Here is a 17,260-nt window from a genome sequence, read left to right as displayed (position 1 = left end):
GAGCTAGAGAGAAAGAAACAAGATAGAGCCACGGTTTGGCTTCCCTGAATGACTTCATATTAATGATGTCTCTATTGTCATGTGGAGTGAATTGGTGGGACAGTGGATCTGATATTATGAATTCACAAAATGTGAACAATATCAAGGGATTGACTCCTTGGCCTACTGGCAGAAATTGCGGATTGGAGTCCATACCTGAGCAAAGCTAACCAAACAGATAGGCTAGAGGGAAAAAAATGGCTTCAATGCGGATCTCAGACTTGGCCCTGGTGTGGATCTCGGATTTCATATGGCCAGCCTGTGACAACATCATTTATGACGTCAGTCATCTAGATATACCCAAATTTGTACAAGGTTTCCCCGATCAGAGCCTTTTTGATGTGCATGTTCCAAAAGGTATAAAACAAATTAGGTGCTTCTGTGTAGTGTGGACTACTGGTGTGCACAAGACAGGGTCACCCTCATCTAGACAGTTCTGTCTCCTATACAGCCACACCGAAATATAACTGAGATGATGTTAGAATGAGACAAGATTTGTGAGAGAATTGCATGTGAGAGTGCATGTGTGAGCTCACTGTTGAGTTCTTGCCAGCCTGTGACCGATGACCAGGACCGATGACCAGGTCGTCTAAGGGCCCGTACAGACTGCAGGAGATTGGGTCCGATATTGCTGTCGCCGACATTTTTTGGCGCTCGCCGACAAAACCTCCCGATCTGACGCAGATCGGCCTTTGATCTGCGAGATAATGCTCGCTGTGTGTGAAAGGCACCGCGAGACGATATGGCCGCGATTATCCGCTCTGCGACGGCTTTCCGACCGTTTTCAGATAACTACCATGTTAGATATTCAGCTCTGTCTGGGACAGGACAGCAGACAATATCATACAATATGAACGGGGCTGCGACCACCTTGCGAGGAGATGCACGCTACAGCCAATGAGAGCACATTACAGCCACCGTGGCTAGGGGGCGTCGCTGGATCTGACCACAACAAACAGTCCCTACCGCAATATTATCGTCCAGTCCTGTATTAAGTTAACATTATAAAACAAAATGAGAGAGTGAGCGAGCCTGGTGGGCTGTTTATTTTAGAGGAATTGTACAGAGAGAGAGAGACAGACAGACAGACAGACAGACAGAGAGTGAGAGCGAGAGCGAGCTCTGTGTGTGTGTGTGTGTGTGTGTGTGTGTGTGTGTGTGTGTGTGTGTGTGTGTGTGTGTGTGTGTGTGTGTGTGTGTGTGTGTGTGTGTGTGTGTGTGCAGCATGTGCACGTTGTGTCAGAACAGCGTTGCCAGATGTTGCGAGAGAAATAAGCAACCAGGTCTATGAAAACAAGCCCAAGAAAAGGCCACTTGAGCACTTTAAACCTATTTACAAATACATTGGATATTTGAAAATAGCCGATCTACAAGCTCACAACGCGTCGCAGCTATTTTCAAAGAAAAATCTTGAGAAAATTGTGGAATATTTTCCAAATCCACACAAATCTTGTATGGGGGTCTATGATGGCACAACATATTTACAGAAGGGAGGTCTGCGGACAAATACATATTATGTGTTGTTTAAACCACTGGTTTAAACAACATTAGGAAACAAGGCCAAATAAGCAACTATACAAATAAGCCCAAAAAATGCACCCCGCAACAACCAATATTTACAAGCAACTCTACAGAAAAACAAGCCCAAAGTCGCTTATAATAAGCGGACATGGCAACGCTGTCACTGACCGCTTCTGCGCACTTGACGTGCGAGAGAGAGAGAAAGAGAGAGAGAAAGAGCGAGAGAGGGGGGAGAGGGAGAGAGGCATATCACGGGATACGTCGATTAAAATGAATTGGAATAAACTCAAATGTATGTATTGGGTCTGACTCTGGAGATAGCATCCTAGTGAACTATCCTACAGTGTGTCAGCCCTTGTCGGGGATCAATCCTGTTGTGAAGACCACAACGATATTATAACAGCCGATTTCAAGAAATAAACTCCTGCAGTGTGTAATGCTTAACGATCAGATAACCCCCCGAGCACTTTAAGGTCCTGCAGTGCGTACCTGCCTTAAAGGTAACTCCAGACCAATCCTAGTCGGCCCGATTTTGGGCCGACTTGGCGTCGGGAAGCGTCGTCCAGTCGGTTAGGGGTCCGTCGGGACCTTTTCGGCCGACCCAGAGCCGACGAACATGTTCAGCTTTTTAGCCGACTGGTAGAGCAGCTTGGCAGTGACAACAGAGGGCTGTCGGTGTTGCCAGATTATGTGAGAGAAACAAGCGACCATGTCTAAGAAAACCTACATTCACTGTTTCTCGTTGTTGCTCCCAGAGAGAGAGAGATTGATTGATTTGACCTACTTTTGCGCTGTGGTGATGTAATTTATTGGGAGCAGGTGTGTAAATTTGTAAAAAAAAAAAGGATTTTGCAGTCCAGTGACGGAGTCACATGCATCCGTGTTTATGTATAAATATGTAATGCGCAAGTATGTAAACATGTCCTTCTGAGTGGGAGTTCAAGCATTGCATGAATAGGCTCGTAAAGCAGGGAGATAGTGACAGAGGAAGAGTGGTAGAGGGGGAGAGAAAGAGGGAGGGAGAAAGAGAGAGAGAGAGGGAAAGAGAGAGAGGAAGGGAGAGAGGGGAGAGAAAGAGAAAGAGAGAGGGGAGAGAAAGAGAAAGAGAGAGAGGGGAGGAAGACAGAGAGAAAGAGGGTGGGAGAAAGTGGGTGAGAGAGAGGGAGATACCAGGAGCGAGGGAGAGAGAGGAACGGAGAAAGCGGGAGGGAGAAAGAGAGCAACAGAGATGGAGAAAGAAAGGGAGAGAGAGGGAGAGAGAAACGGAGGGAGGGAGAAAGAGGGAGGTAAAAAGCAGCAGAGAGAGAAGGAAAGAAAGAGAGAGGGAGAGACAGAGGGAGAGAAAAAAGGGAGAGTGAAAGATTGAGAGAGAAAGAGCGAGCGAGAGATTGAGGAGACGGAAAGAGGGAGAGAGAGAACGCAACACAACCCTCATTTAAGTGAATTGCTTTCACCTGCTGCTGCTGCTGTGCGGTGTGCGCGCTACAGGGCAAATCTCCGCCAAGCCAGGGTGACCTACCCAGGCTCATGAAATTCATATTCAGGCATAGTAGCCAATTAGAATGAAATCTGCAAAAACGGACTCATATACTGATACAGAACCATATATTGGCTATATATTATGGCTGTCGGGTGGAAATCTTGTATGTTCCTTTTTTATTATTATTTAAAAACAATTTAAAATCGTGAAAATAGCCAATCTACAAGCTGTAATTATTAATAATTAAGAAATACTATATTTTAAAGAGTGAAAAATCAACTAAAGTCATTATTAGTGTAAGTTCATTCACATTTCATTTGAATGAAAATAACTTGTGGGTAAAATACATTCTGTGAATCTAATGTGATTAATGTGACCCCTACTTCAGTCAGTGAAGTCCAGGGCTGAATGTGACATATTGAGACCTATATAACTAAATATTGGTCATTTGCCAACACATTATTTTGTGAAATAAATGGGTTATATTTCACAGATAGTTATACTATTCTTATAATATATTGAAATACAATCATCCTTAACCTTCAAGTTAAATGCATTATTTCCGTGGACTTAAAAATCTTCCTGCCCTGGCATTTGGCCTTTGTGCCCTCCACAAAATTACAACACCAAAGGCCAAGTGGCCTTGCCCCTAAAATGACGAAATTCCAGGCTTGAATGCAATAGATGTACTCTGAGTCTGTTACAAGTAAAAGTCCGGAATTCAACATTTACTTGAGTAAAAGTACTAAAGTATTGGTATAAAAATGTACTTAAAGTACCAAAAGTAAAAGTACTAAAATGTTTGAAAATAGCAGATCTACAAGCTCAGAACGTGTGCATCGCAACACGTTGTGAGCTTGTAGATCTGCTATTTTCAAATAGCTTATAGGTATAAAATAGGGCTAAAGTGGTTAATGTATGTTTCATAATGATTTATATCTGCAAAGTAACTAGTAACTAAACATTTCAAATAATTGTTGTGGAGTACAAGTATAGACAATTGGAAATACTCCAGTAAAGTAAAAGTACCTCAAAATTGTACTTAAGTACAGTACTTAAGTAAATGTACTAGTTACTTTACACCACTGCACATCAGTGAAGAAAAAACGCTGTGAACATCCCTAAGTGGCTTTGCAGGGAAACAAGCCCAAAGTCGCTTATAATAAGCAGAGCTGGCAACGCTGGCAGGCTAAAAGTCAAATTAGCACATGAATGGCCAGTCGGCTGACAGACTTAAATGCCAACTTTTGCCAACCGAATACCAGTCTGTTGCAGTCTGTTGCAGTCTGGAGTAGTCTGCAATAGTCTGGACGAGTCTGTTTGGTCTGGAGTTACCTTAACTAACACCAACACATTCTCACTCCCAACTCGTCAAAAACAGCAACATACTGTAGTCACACACCGGGCGCCAATTTCAGTCACCATATATGCCCTCTAGCATCTCTTTTGAGGTCAGCGGTAGAGCTCTTCACGGGTCCAAAAACTGGCCCGAACCGAAATGGAAATGGATTTGGTCCGTTTTCGAGCCGTTCCAAGATTATTTTCAAATCACGTCACTGAGCCTGAGTGGACCCGTGACAATTTGGTCCGATTCGGATCCGTTCCGACTTTCTTTCTTTTCTTATTGGCCCGGACTCTAATTAGATCCGTGATTTTTTTTCCGAGATCCGATTAGTTCCGAAGTTTTACACACCTAACACAGAAGCGCATATGGAACAAATACAAAAATAAATAAATAAATAGGCCATGCGTAGATCGGTAGGCTATTAGTGACAAAAAGTTTTCTTTGTATATGAATGTGGACTTTATGAAATAATAGCAGACCTTGACCAGTGACCATTTTATGATTAAAGCTTTGCTTTCACCTTGTTGAGGACAACATTTTCAAATCAGCCAAGCAGCCGGCTTGCCTTGCACGGCTTGCAGTATGGTACGCATGCATTGCGTAGCTCAACTTCTTTGTTGTTGCGCTGCAGTAATCTCATCCTAAAGCAGCCTAAAACAACGCACAAGTTAAACAGCACTTCATTGCGTTTCTCTCCTTATCAGTGCAGCGTGCCCCATATACAGTCTTCTCGGATCCACTCGTGTATAACACATAACTAGATGTCAGGGCCGCTTCGCGGCCCTCACATCTAGGCCCGATCCGAGGTTGGTCCAGACAGCATTGGCCTAGTCACTCTGCACACACGTCATGCGAAGTCCGGCCCCTCTGGCCTCTCCTCTCCTCTCGGCTCCGCTCCTCTCCTCTCCTCTCCTCCCTCCCCGCTTTGCTTTGCGGCCCTAACCTCTAGTCCCAACCTCCCAACCTCCCTACCTCGGTCATTAGGCCGCCTGTACTGTGGGTAACCATGGCCATCATGAGGCAGTCGAGTGTTGTCACAGAAGTCTTTAGGGAAGCTGTTATTGACCATGCAGGGGCTGTTAGGGTTGGCTGTCCCACAGGGTCCATGTGGCATGGATTGACGCAGAGTGACGCAGAGTGGCTCCTTCTGTGGGTCAGGTATGTCTGCTAGTACACCGCCACTCTTTGAGTTTGCCGTAATTGTGATAAAGAGGTCAAACTTCCTGTATATGGTTGCTATGCCATATCAGGCTGAGGGTCTGATAGGCAAAGCAGAGAATCAATCAAGCCGAGAGTCTGATCACAGATCGAGGTGGGGTAAGATGCCTAAAACATAGCCATAGCACTGATCAACAGTCTGTGGCAAGTTTCGGGGAAAATGGAGTGATCCTGCTTGCGTATCCCGCACGAACTTTCGGAGCTTTTGTCAATTATATAGTAGTACGATGATAGACAGACCTGATTTCCGAGGTAATAGAACCGATACCAACCCCGAATGATTTTGATAAAATATGGATCCGACCCGTCCTGTTGGGTATTTTCGGAATCGGATGACCCGTGAAGAGCTCTAGTCAATGGTGCCTCAACCCCTATACACTACTATAGAAATCCCACAACATCATGATAGATGCTAGGCAGGAGTGGCAACATCCAATCAATCCTAAATTGGAGTCACATATTTAGGTGCCTCTTTAGAGCACACCTCCAAAATCACTTTAACTTCTGCCCCATACGCAGTGCCACAAATGTGGAAAGCTGCATTGCATGTTTGTAAAGAACGTTTCCGAGCATACTTGCCAGCATTAGACGTAAATGGATACCACGGCGAGTTAGCCCGTGTTCAGGATGCCTGGAACCCCATATATGGAGATAATTGACCCATTCAATTCCGACATCCCCATATATGGAGATAACTGACATAAGTCTGACATCATAGACTATATCTTTGGGCTTGATTCAGGTTTAAACAACCAGTCGAGTATTTGGTCTTTTATAATGTTGTAGAAATGCTATTCACCCCAGCTTTGTTGCACCTTGGTGGCTGAAACCCACAGAAATATGTGCTCCGCAGAGTGCGCTTTTGTAGTTGTAGCTTCTTCATGATGATTTCTGGTCTTCCCCCACAATGGAGCGGGGCATTTATGATGTTGCACAAACGCTCTAGTGACATATATGGTGATACATCACGGCACGGTATAGATATATACTGTGACAGGTCACGCAGTTGGGCATTGTGACAGACTCACAAGCCAGAGATCTCACAAGATACGGTTTTCGGGCTTGCTTGGTATAGCGTGCAGGTGACACAGGAACAACATCCAAAAGGAATAATAAGATTGTACGGCAACCTATTTTGTCTTGCTTACGACATAACCATAATTGCTCAAGGCAGGACTGTAGCCCACGGCGAAACCGTAATCGCTCAAGGCTGGACTGTAGACCTTTAATAAAGGGGGGAAGACCTTTCAAATTCATTGTAGATCTCCAGGTGCTTTTGTTCTTTACCCTCTTGTTCCTCTCTCTCTTGTTCGGGCACTCATTCCCATGCTCTGTGGCTGAGGCAGCTGCGATTTCTCTCCTGGCTAAGATCTACCCTGTGGCGAGCATGACTGCTACCATGCATGGCTCTCCAGTGGGGTGCAACGACAGCCAGGGCCCGCCTGATGCCCAGACACAGCCTCTTCGGCCACAGAACCAGATCTCGGTTTCTAACTCCTCCAACGAGAACTCTCCAGTGAGCCCAGATGATAATGTGGGCTGGTGGGATGAACCCCCTCAGCTGGATGAGGCTCTTTATCCAAACTTCCCCCACGCTGCCCTGGCCAAGCTCGATGACATGATCAACGGTCCCAACTGGAGGACTCTAATTAAAAAAAGGGGAGAGCTGGAAGTCCTCTTGGAAGCTGCTATATATCTTAGTAAACAAAAACTGGACGGCAAGAGTGAGGCGTGCCAGAGGTTTTTCCGGGATGGTCTGACCATCTCCTTCACCAAGCTGCTGCTGTCAGAAGACGGTTTCAGAGCCAAAGGCTGCAACTTTGAGTGTATGAACAACATTTACCGGCTGGTGGAGCTGTGTGTGGCCAAGCTCTCTCAGGACTGTTTACCTCTACTGGAGCTTTTAGCCATTGCCACCAACCCCCTCTGCAGTTTCCACTTGATGAATACCAGAAATCATCAGCGTAAGACCATCTTCACCCGGGGCCAGCTGGCTGATGATGAGCTCTTCGCCTGCCCCATTCCCTTCCAATACCATTTGTTACCATCCCATGGCTGTTTGGTGGACTTGATAAACAAATTTGGCAGGTTAAACGGGTTTCAAATACTGCACGATCGCTTCATAAGTGGACAAGCACTGAATGTCCAGATCATTGCTGCACTTATCAAGCCTTTTGGCCAGTGTTACAAGTTCCTCACATTGCACACAGTAGAAAAGTACTTCCTCCCAGTCATTGAGATGGTCCCCCAGGTTCTGGAGAACCTCACAGATGAGCAGCTGAAGAAAGAGGCCAAGAATGATGGCAAAAATAACACACTGTCCATGATACTTGAGTCTCTGGAGAATCTGGCGGAGAAGGCGGGCCAGGCGGAGAAGGTGAAGAATTGCAGGTTGCAAATTATTCTTAGGTTATTGCAAATTTCCTCTTTTAACAGCAAAATGAATGCACTAAATGAAGTAAACAAGGTGATCACTAGTATACCCTCCACTCATCATAACTCAAGAAAACGCATGGTGGATTGGATCCAACAGAAGCATATCTTGTCCATCGTGCTGAGGGACAGCTTGCACCAGCCACAGTATGTTGAGAAACTGGAGAACATCCTTCGCTTTGTCATCAAAGAGAAAGCTCTTACCATGCAGGACCTTGACAACATCTGGGCTGCACAGGCTGGCAAACATGAGGCAATTGTGAAGAATGTCCACGACCTCTTGGCCAAGCTGGCTTGGTATTTTGCTCCTGAGCAACTTGACCACCTCTTTGACTGTTTCAAGGTAAGCTGGACCAACGCCAGTAAAAAACAACGTGAAAAACTACTGGAGCTGATACGGCTTCTAGCTGAGGACGATAAGGTTGGAATGATGGCCCACAAGGTTCTCAAACTGCTGTGGAACCTGGCACACAGCGACCATGTGTCTGTAGACATCATGGACCAGGCTCTTAGTGCCCACATTAAGATTCTGGAAAACAGCATCTCACAGGACAAAGACATCCAGAAGATCCATTGGATAGATTGCATCATACAGGAGTTGCGTACCAATGCTAAGTGGGTGATCCCTGCTCTCAAGCAGATAAGAGAGCTCTGTAGCCTGTTTGGAGAAGCTCCACAGAACTTTAGCCAATTTAAATTTTCCAATTTTCTTTTCTACCGTCATGACCTGATTAACCAAATACAGCATAACCACACTCTGTTATCCCTGGTGGCTAAGAACCTCTCTGCCTACATGGAGACCATGAGGCAGTTATCCAAAGTGATACAGGTGGAGTTTGACCCTCAGACTGTGCAGGCTGGGAGCCGCTACAGCCATGTGCAGGAAGTACAGGAACGCCTAAACTTCCTGAGGTTCCTACTTAAGGATGGTCAGCTGTGTCTATGTGCCCAACAGGCCAAACAGATTTGGAAGTGTCTGGCTGAGAACACAGTGTATCTCTGTGACCGTGAGGCCTGCTTTAAATGGTTCTCCGAGCTGATAGGCGAGGAGCTGGACCTTGATCCTGTCATCAACAAGGACTTCTTCGAGCACAACATTCTGCAACTAGACCCGTCTCTGCTGACGGAGAATGGCATGAAGTGCTTCGAGATGTTCTTCAAAGCTGTCAACTGCAGGGAGGGCAAGCTGGTGTCCAAATGCATGATGGATGACCTGAAATTAATAGGTGTTGACTACCTCTGGAGGGTGGTAATTCAAGGATGTGATGACATAGCCAGCCAAGCTATAGACTTGCTGAAAGAGATCTATACCAACCTTGGACCAAAACTACAAGTCAATCAGGTGAAGATCCATGAGGATTTCATCCAGTCATGTTTTGATCGTCTGAAGGCATCCTACGACTGTATCATCCTGGATGGGGACAAGGACAGAATCAACTGCACATGCCATCAGGCCGTCCGCATGGTCCGAATTCTCACAGTGCTCAAGGAGTACATCGAGAAGTGTGACAGCAACTACCACGAGGAGAGGGCTATACTGCCCATGTCCAGGGCTTTCTGGGGGAAACACATCACGCTGACCGTGCAATTCCCCGAATATTCCCAGGTATATAACATCTTTTCTCACACCAACGACACCATCGGCTCGGTGCGCCGCCGCATCCTCCGGATCACAGCCAGTTCTAAGATAGAGCTCTGCATTGACGGGGAGGTGGTCAATCCAGACGATGACAGGAAGCTGATTGGACAATTCAGTTTGAAGGATCAATCGTTGATCACAGCCAAGCTGACCCAAGTGAGCAGTGCCAACATGCCCTCCAGTCCAGATAGCGCCTCCGATTACTACACTCAGTCTCCTGGTAACCACGGCAACCACTACAGCGATGGATCCAACCCTGAGGCTGAGAGCTGCCTTCCTGGTGTGATCATGTCCCTGCACTGGCACTACATCTATTTCTTGTGGCAGTTGGCTGACTTGGGCTGTAAACTCAACATGCCTCTGCTCAGAGATGGAGCTCGGGTACTCATGAAGCTTATGCCCCCTAATAATAATACAGTGGAGGAACTGCGTACAGTGTGTATGGACCATGACAACCTGGGTAAGAACTGCTCCACACTGGACTCCTACTTCTTTGGTCCCTCACCCTCACAGGTGCTCTACCGCATCGAGGTTCTGTATGCCTTGCTGATGCCAGCCAGTAGCGACACACTGGACGAGGAGGCCAGTGACTTCCAGTATAATATCCTAAAGAGTGGTGGGTTACCCCTGGTGCTGAGCATGCTCACCATGAAAACCTTCCTGCCATCTGCAGACATGGAGACGAGGCGTGAGGCCTACCTCAACGTGCTGAAGATCACCAAGCTGCTTCTCACCGCCGTCGGTCATGCCGTGAATGAGGCTTGTCAACGCAGTCGTGAGGGCAACATCACTGTCTCACTGATTAACCATGTCTCACTGATTAACCAGGCCGTGGTCCTGCAGAACATCGCCAGCCCTGCCTCGGTATACATGCTGCACAATGTATCCATCCGCCTAGCCCAGGAGATCTCTGACGAGAACTTCCATGCGCCAAAGTACATCCCAGATATCTGTGCTGTGTGGGCTCTACAGAAGATAGTGTGGGCATCAGGTTGTGGTACAGTACAACTTGTTTTCAGCTCTAATGAAGAAATCAGCAAGATCTATAAGATGAATGCGGCTAAGGATCCAGATTGGGAGGATGAGCAGGTGTGCTGTGAGGCTCTGGAGGTGATGACTTTGTGTTTCACCCTCATGCCCACGGCTCTAGACACGCTCATCAAAGAAGAGGCCTGGCATACCTACATCATAGACCTGCTGCTGCGCTGCAACAGCAAATCTGTGCGTCAGATGGCCCGAGAACAGTTCTTCCTCATGGCCACCACGTGTTGTATGGACTGTCAACCTCTTTTGTCCTTCATCCACCTCCTCTTCACCATGACCAAGGAGCATGCCAAGTATGCAGAGGACCACTTCAGCTTGCTCCGACGCCTGCTGAAATACGCCTTCGACAGACAAATCAACCTGCCTAACGTAGAGGTGCTGCTCAACTACGAGATCAACTGGCTCAAAGGAATCCGGGATGAAGTGAAGAGGACGGGGGAGACAGGTGTTGAGGACACCATTATGGAGGGCCACATCGGTGTCACCACTGAGCTGCTGGCCTTCCAGACCCCAGAGAAGAAGTATTACATCGGCTGTGAGAAGGGAGGAATTAACCTCATCAAGGAGCTGATAGATGACTTCATTTTCCCGGCGTCTAGCATGAAGAGTAGTGGGGACTTCCCTTCTGAGCAGGAGGTGATACCAGTGTGCAGCAGCCCCGCCTCCATCAATGCCGGCTTCGAACTGCTGGTGGCCCTGGCCATAGGCTGCATCCCCAACCTAAAGCAGATCGTTGACACCCTCACAGACATGTACTACAAAAGCTGTGAGACGCTAATGGATTGGGAGTACTTGCCTGCAGTGAAGCTGCGGCCCAGCAAGGGCTTTGTAGGTCTGAAGAACGCGGGAGCTACATGCTACATGAACTCAGTCATCCAGCAGCTGTACATGATCCCTCCCATACGCAATGGCATCCTGTCCATTGAACACATGCCCTCTGACATGCCAGAGGACAGAATGAAGTACAACATTGGTGTGCTGAGCCACCTACAGGTCATATTTAGCCACCTGGCCGCCTCTAGGAAGCAGTACTACATCCCGAAAGGATTCTGGAATCAATTCAAGTTATGGGGTGAGCCAGTGAACCTGAGGGAGCAGCACGATGCCCTGGAGTTCTTCAACTCTCTGGTGGACAGTCTGGACGAAGCTCTGAAAGCCCTTGGCCACCCCACTATACTCAGGAAGGTGCTGGGTGGCTCCTTTGCTGATCAGAAGATCTGTCAAGGTTGCCCCCACAGGTATGAGTGCGAAGAGTCGTTCACCACTCTGAATGTAGACATCAGAAACCACCAGAACCTGCTGGACTCTATGGAGCAGTATGTTAAAGGAGACTTGCTGGAGGGAGCCAACGCTTACCACTGTGAGAAGTGCAACAAGAAGGTGGACACAGTGAAGCGTCTGCTGATCAAGAAGCTTCCACCCTTGCTAGCCATCCAGCTCAAGCGATTCGACTACGACTGGGAGCGTGAGTGCGCCATCAAGTTCAATGACTACTTTGAGTTCCCGCGTGAGCTCAACATGGCACCATACACAGTGGCCGGTGTGGCCAAGTTGGAGGGTGACAACATACATCCAGAGAATCAGGTGATTCAGCAGAATGAGCCATCAGAGCCCATGCCGCCCAGTAGTACCAAATACCGACTGGTGGGTGTGCTGGTGCACTCGGGCCAAGCCAGCGGTGGCCATTACTACTCGTACATCATCCAGCGCAACGGTTGTGATGGTGAACGCAACCGCTGGTACAAGTTTGATGATGGTGACGTGACGGAGTGCAATATGGATGATGAGGAGATGAAGAACCAGTGCTTTGGTGGCCAGTACATGGATGAGCTGTTTGGCGGCCAGTACATGGGCGACGTGTTCGACCACACGATGAAGCCCTTGTGGAATGCATACATCCTATTCTATGAGCGCATGGACTCGCTGGACATCGAGATGATCAAGCACATTAAGGAGCTGACCATCTCCAGCAAGCTGCAACGGGTCAAGATGCCCAGCTTCATCGAGAGCAGAGTGCGTAAGGAGAACATACAGTTCATGCAGAACCGAATGCAATACAGCCGGGAATATTTCAAGTTCATTAAGAAACTTCTGACCTGTAACGATGTCTATTTAAAACCCGGACAAGGACAAGACTGTCCTCTGGCAGAGGAGATAGCCATGATAAGTGTTCAGCTGGCTGCTAGGTTCCTCTTCAGCACAGGCTTTCACACCAAGAAAGTAGTGCGGGGTCCTGCCAGTGACTGGTGTGATGCCCTCTGCAACCTGCTGAGCCACAGTAAGAATGTACGCTACTGGTTTGCATGCAACGCCCTGTTTTCCCATAGCGACCGCTTCTCAGAGTACCTGCTGGAGTGCCCTAATGCTGAGGTCCGGCAAGTATTCGCCAACCTCATCGTCTTCATCGCGCACTCCTCCCTGAAAGATGGCCCCTGTCCCTCCCCCGGACCCTCGGCTCAGGGCTGCGATAACCTGAGTCTGAGTGACCACTTGTTGAGAGCTGTGCTCAACCTGCTCAGGACAGATGTGTCAGAGCACTGCCATCGCCTGCAGCAGTACTTCGATGTCTTTGTTTGTTATGCCAGTCTGGGCCTGGAAGAAAAGAAACAGCTTTTAAAGCTGAGTGTTCCCACCACGTTCATGTGGGCGGCTTTGGACAAGGGCTATAAGAACCAGGACGCCAAGCTGGACAAGCTCTATGCTGTGGTCTCCCGGCTGGTGCGCTGCTGTGATGTCTCACACATGCAGTCTTCCAACAGCAGGAACTGCCCTCTCTCTAATCCATATGCTGATGTCCTGTTGATGCCTATTCAGCAGCAGGTGGAAGAGGACCTGTTTACAAATACCAACTATGTAAAGAAGATCATTGAGGAGTGCAATAACACTGAGGAGACAGTCAAGCTGCTGTGCTTCTGCTGCTGGGAGAACAAACAGTTCTCCAGCACCCTTCTCAGCGAGCTGCTCTTGCGGGTGGAAGGCTACACCAATGAGTTGAGGTGTCAAACTTACCTAAACCTACTGCTAAAGATCATGCTCATAAAGGACTCCTGGCAGACATCCAGGGTTGAGTATGTGATCAATGATATTTGTGATACAAATGGGCTTTTCGACATCATCCAGCAGTCCAAGCTCGGCCAAGAACAGAAAAAGGCCTACCTGTGCATCAATTGGATGGTGAATCTCTTCAACAGCCTTCCTGGGGCCTACCAGATCCTACAGAGTTACAGAGACCTGAAACGCGGATCGATTTCGGTGGTGGAGTGGCTAGGGGATAAACTGGAGAGGCAAAGCACCAGCTGGTGCAACCCTCACGTCCAGAGCACTGAGATGTCCAATGGCTACTTCCTGGAGGATACATTGGACATGGCCCGCAAGCTCTGTCCTGAGGAGGAGATAACCTACACTCTGCTGCCCATGAACAGCCCCTAGCGCCATGGGCCTACCTCTGCTCAAGTGCCAGGCCCTAATCAGACCCAGACACCAGGCCCTGGCCCCACTCCTATTACCCGGCCTATGAGCACAAAAGAACAACTGGGAAAAGAACAAAAAAGATTTAGAACAAGACGTGGTCTAATAACGCTGTGACTCCCACGTGGATCTCGGACTTCATGTGGATAGTCTATGCCATCAGTCATCTATGACATATGACGTATGACACCATATATGGGCAAGGTTACAGCCGACCAGACAGCTATAGACTTCCATTATAAAATTTAAGTTAAAAAATAAAAAATAAAGATAAAGAAAAAATAGAAACATATGTGAAATCTACCTACTGGTAACCTACACGCACTGGACACACAGACTCAGACTCATAGACAGACCCATTTGAGCTACACTGTTAAAATCTTAACCAGATCTGAATCTATGATTGTGTAATAGTATGTTAATGTTTTTGACTGTTCGAATTTGTCTGGTCCATAACTGTCTGGTCTGCTGTTCTGCTGTTGGAAGATCTGATGAAAAAACAACACAAAATTAATACTATAATAACTATTTAAAAAAAGAGAAAGCGTAAGATTAAAAAAAAGAGAAACTGTAAGATTAGAAATTAAATACAAAAATAACTTTTTGTTTTATAACCTATAATATAAAAAACTTGGTGGTTGGTTTTAGACAGGGCTTGGTTAACCTTTACAGTGTTTGTGACAAAGTGTTGATGAAACACATTCCCTTTTTTTCTTTTTACTTTAATACGTTTGAAGCTCTAGTAAATATGCTTTTACATTTAGGCTGCATGGCTTCTCACCAGAATATAGTGTTCCATAGCCCATGGAAGGACTTGTGATTAAAAAAAACTAAACATCTCTGTGCTTTATTGTCATACATTGCACCCTTCTACCATATGAATTTGGTCATAATTACACAATAATTATTTTTGATGTAATTCAGTAAAAACTGACCTACATTTCTTGTACTGCTTTTTTCTGTCAACACCAAATCTCTAGCCGATGTAGAAGCTCACAACGCATTGTGTGGCACGTTGTGAGCTTCCGTTCCCCTCTTATGTTCTTATGTTCCCCTCTGAATAGACTGGGTTTCATTTGGTTAATGTATTCATAATGATGTAATGATGTTTTCGTATTTGTCAAGGTGCGCTAATGATTTCATATTGCTGGATAATATGGATAATATTGATATTTTATATTGCATGTTGAGTAGTGTTATTCCTCTGTCCTCACGTAGGTACATGCGGTGATTGTGGGTAGATGCCTCTCTGTAGGGCTGAGGTGCTCCCGTCTGGACAGATTTGTTTCCTGACTGGTTTTTCACCCAAGGTCTATTTGCATGTGTTAGGATAATAGAGACTAGAGGTTTGGGCCGCTTCGCGGCCCTCACATCTAGGCCCAATCAGCCTACATCACAGCCACGTTGCACCAGTTATCCAACTGATATGGCCATATATGGAGATGCGCAGTAGGGTGGGGTGCTGTGGCTAAAATGTGCAATGTAGTTTTATATTAACTGTACAATATGTACAGTAAGTACATTGAAGATGGGGAAAGAAGCCTAGATATTAGCCAGAGCACTGATCAATAGTCTGTGGCAAGTTTGGAGGCAAATGGAGTGATCGTGTGCTGACCAACCCCAGACATACATTGGTGGTCATTTCAATTATAGTAGCTAGAGGTTTGGGCCGCTTCGCGGCCCTCACATCTAGGCCTGATCAGCTACATTGCACCAGTGATCCAACTGATATGGCCATATATGGAGATGCGCAGTAGGGTGGGGTGCTGTGGCTAAAATGTGCAATGTAGTTTTATATTAACTGTACAATATGTAAGTACATTGAAGATGGGGAAAGAAGCCTAGGTATTAGCCAGAGCACTGATCAATAGTCTGTGGCAAGTTTGGAGGCAAATGGAGTGATCGTGTGCTGACCAACCCCGGACATACATTGGTGGTCGTTTCAATTATAGTAGTAGTAATATTAATTATATATATATATATATATATATATATATATATATATATATATATATATATATATATATGATCAATAGTAGTAGGATGTGGCCTAATGTGCCACGGTGAGGAAGGGGTTCATGCCTTGTATGCTCCTTTACTGAACTTAAATATTATAATTGAAGTCAATGGGGTCCGATCGAGCTGTAACCTTGCCCAAATTTGGAGTCATACATCATACACTACGTCATAGATACGTCATAAGACAGGCACTGGGCTTTTTAAAGAGACATGGGCCACTCACTGCAGTAGAACACTAGAACCTCAACTGTATTAAATTAAGGATTTATAAAGATAGCTGACAAGCTGACCAGTGTCTTGGCAACACTCCTATTAAAATCTATCGATGAAGTCTGATCAGGCCCCTCCGTATCCCCCTCCGTATCCCGGCCTAGGGCCCACCGCTCCAGGTTACCCAACCCAGGGTTACCCTACAATGGGGCCTCATGGCTTCCCTATGAACATGGAACAGCCAAACCCAGCCTACGCTAACTACCAGGCTAGTCCTGGGGGCCCCTATCCTGGCTCCGGAGGCCCCTATCAACCACAGTTTGGCTGGCAGGGGGGCCCACCCCCTGGCTCTATGTATAGTGGGGCTCCCAAGCACACAGTGCATGTGGTGGAGAACAGAAGGAGAGATGATCCAGGCTGGCTCACGGGGTGTTTGGCAGCCCTGTGTTGCTGCTGCATGTTGGACGTGATAACATAATGTCCCCCACCCGCCCCCTCCCTACGACAAATGTTTGACTTCCATTATAAAATTAAAGTTTGATATTTAATATCAAACTTAAATTTTATAATGGAAGTCAATGGGTTTCAATTTTGCCCAGAATTGGAGTCATACGTCATAGAGGACTGATATCATTCTGGCCACTTAAAGTTAGAGATCCACATTGGAGACATCAGCCATGGTGCCAGTATCCATCTTTTTTTATTGTCTCCGCCGGAGGTGGAGAGTATATTTTCGCTTCGTCCCGCCGTGTGTTAGCATGGCCCCTAGCCAAGCTAACATTGGTGACACGTGTCAATATGTTGACACCAATGCCTTTGATTGGCTAGAGGGACGCATGACGAA

The 17,260-nt window shown here is 46.7% G+C and overlaps 2 protein-coding genes across 2 annotated transcripts; both read left to right on the top strand.

Moving 5' to 3' along the window:
* Nucleotides 1-6,990: 6,990 nt before the first annotated feature.
* LOC308101448 (ubiquitin carboxyl-terminal hydrolase 9X-like) lies at nt 6,991-14,148 on the top strand (the record flags this gene model as incomplete). Its single annotated transcript, XM_080450867.1, has 1 exon — nt 6,991-14,148. The coding sequence occupies one exon, from the start codon at nt 6,991-6,993 to the stop codon at nt 14,146-14,148; it is 7,158 nt and encodes a 2,385-aa protein (XP_080306993.1).
* A 2,383-nt stretch (nt 14,149-16,531) lies between these two features.
* LOC308101447 (cysteine-rich and transmembrane domain-containing protein 1-like) lies at nt 16,532-16,894 on the top strand (the record flags this gene model as incomplete). Its single annotated transcript, XM_080450866.1, has 1 exon — nt 16,532-16,894. The coding sequence occupies one exon, from the start codon at nt 16,532-16,534 to the stop codon at nt 16,892-16,894; it is 363 nt and encodes a 120-aa protein (XP_080306992.1).
* Between the last annotated feature and the right edge of the window lie 366 nt (nt 16,895-17,260).

Source organism: Gymnoscopelus braueri (genome assembly GCF_963280865.1).
Source record: "Gymnoscopelus braueri genome assembly, chromosome: 15".
Taxonomy (NCBI): domain Eukaryota; kingdom Metazoa; phylum Chordata; class Actinopteri; order Myctophiformes; family Myctophidae; genus Gymnoscopelus; species Gymnoscopelus braueri.
The sequence above is the reverse complement of the archived record's forward strand: the minus strand, read 5'-3'. Positions and strand labels throughout refer to the sequence as shown.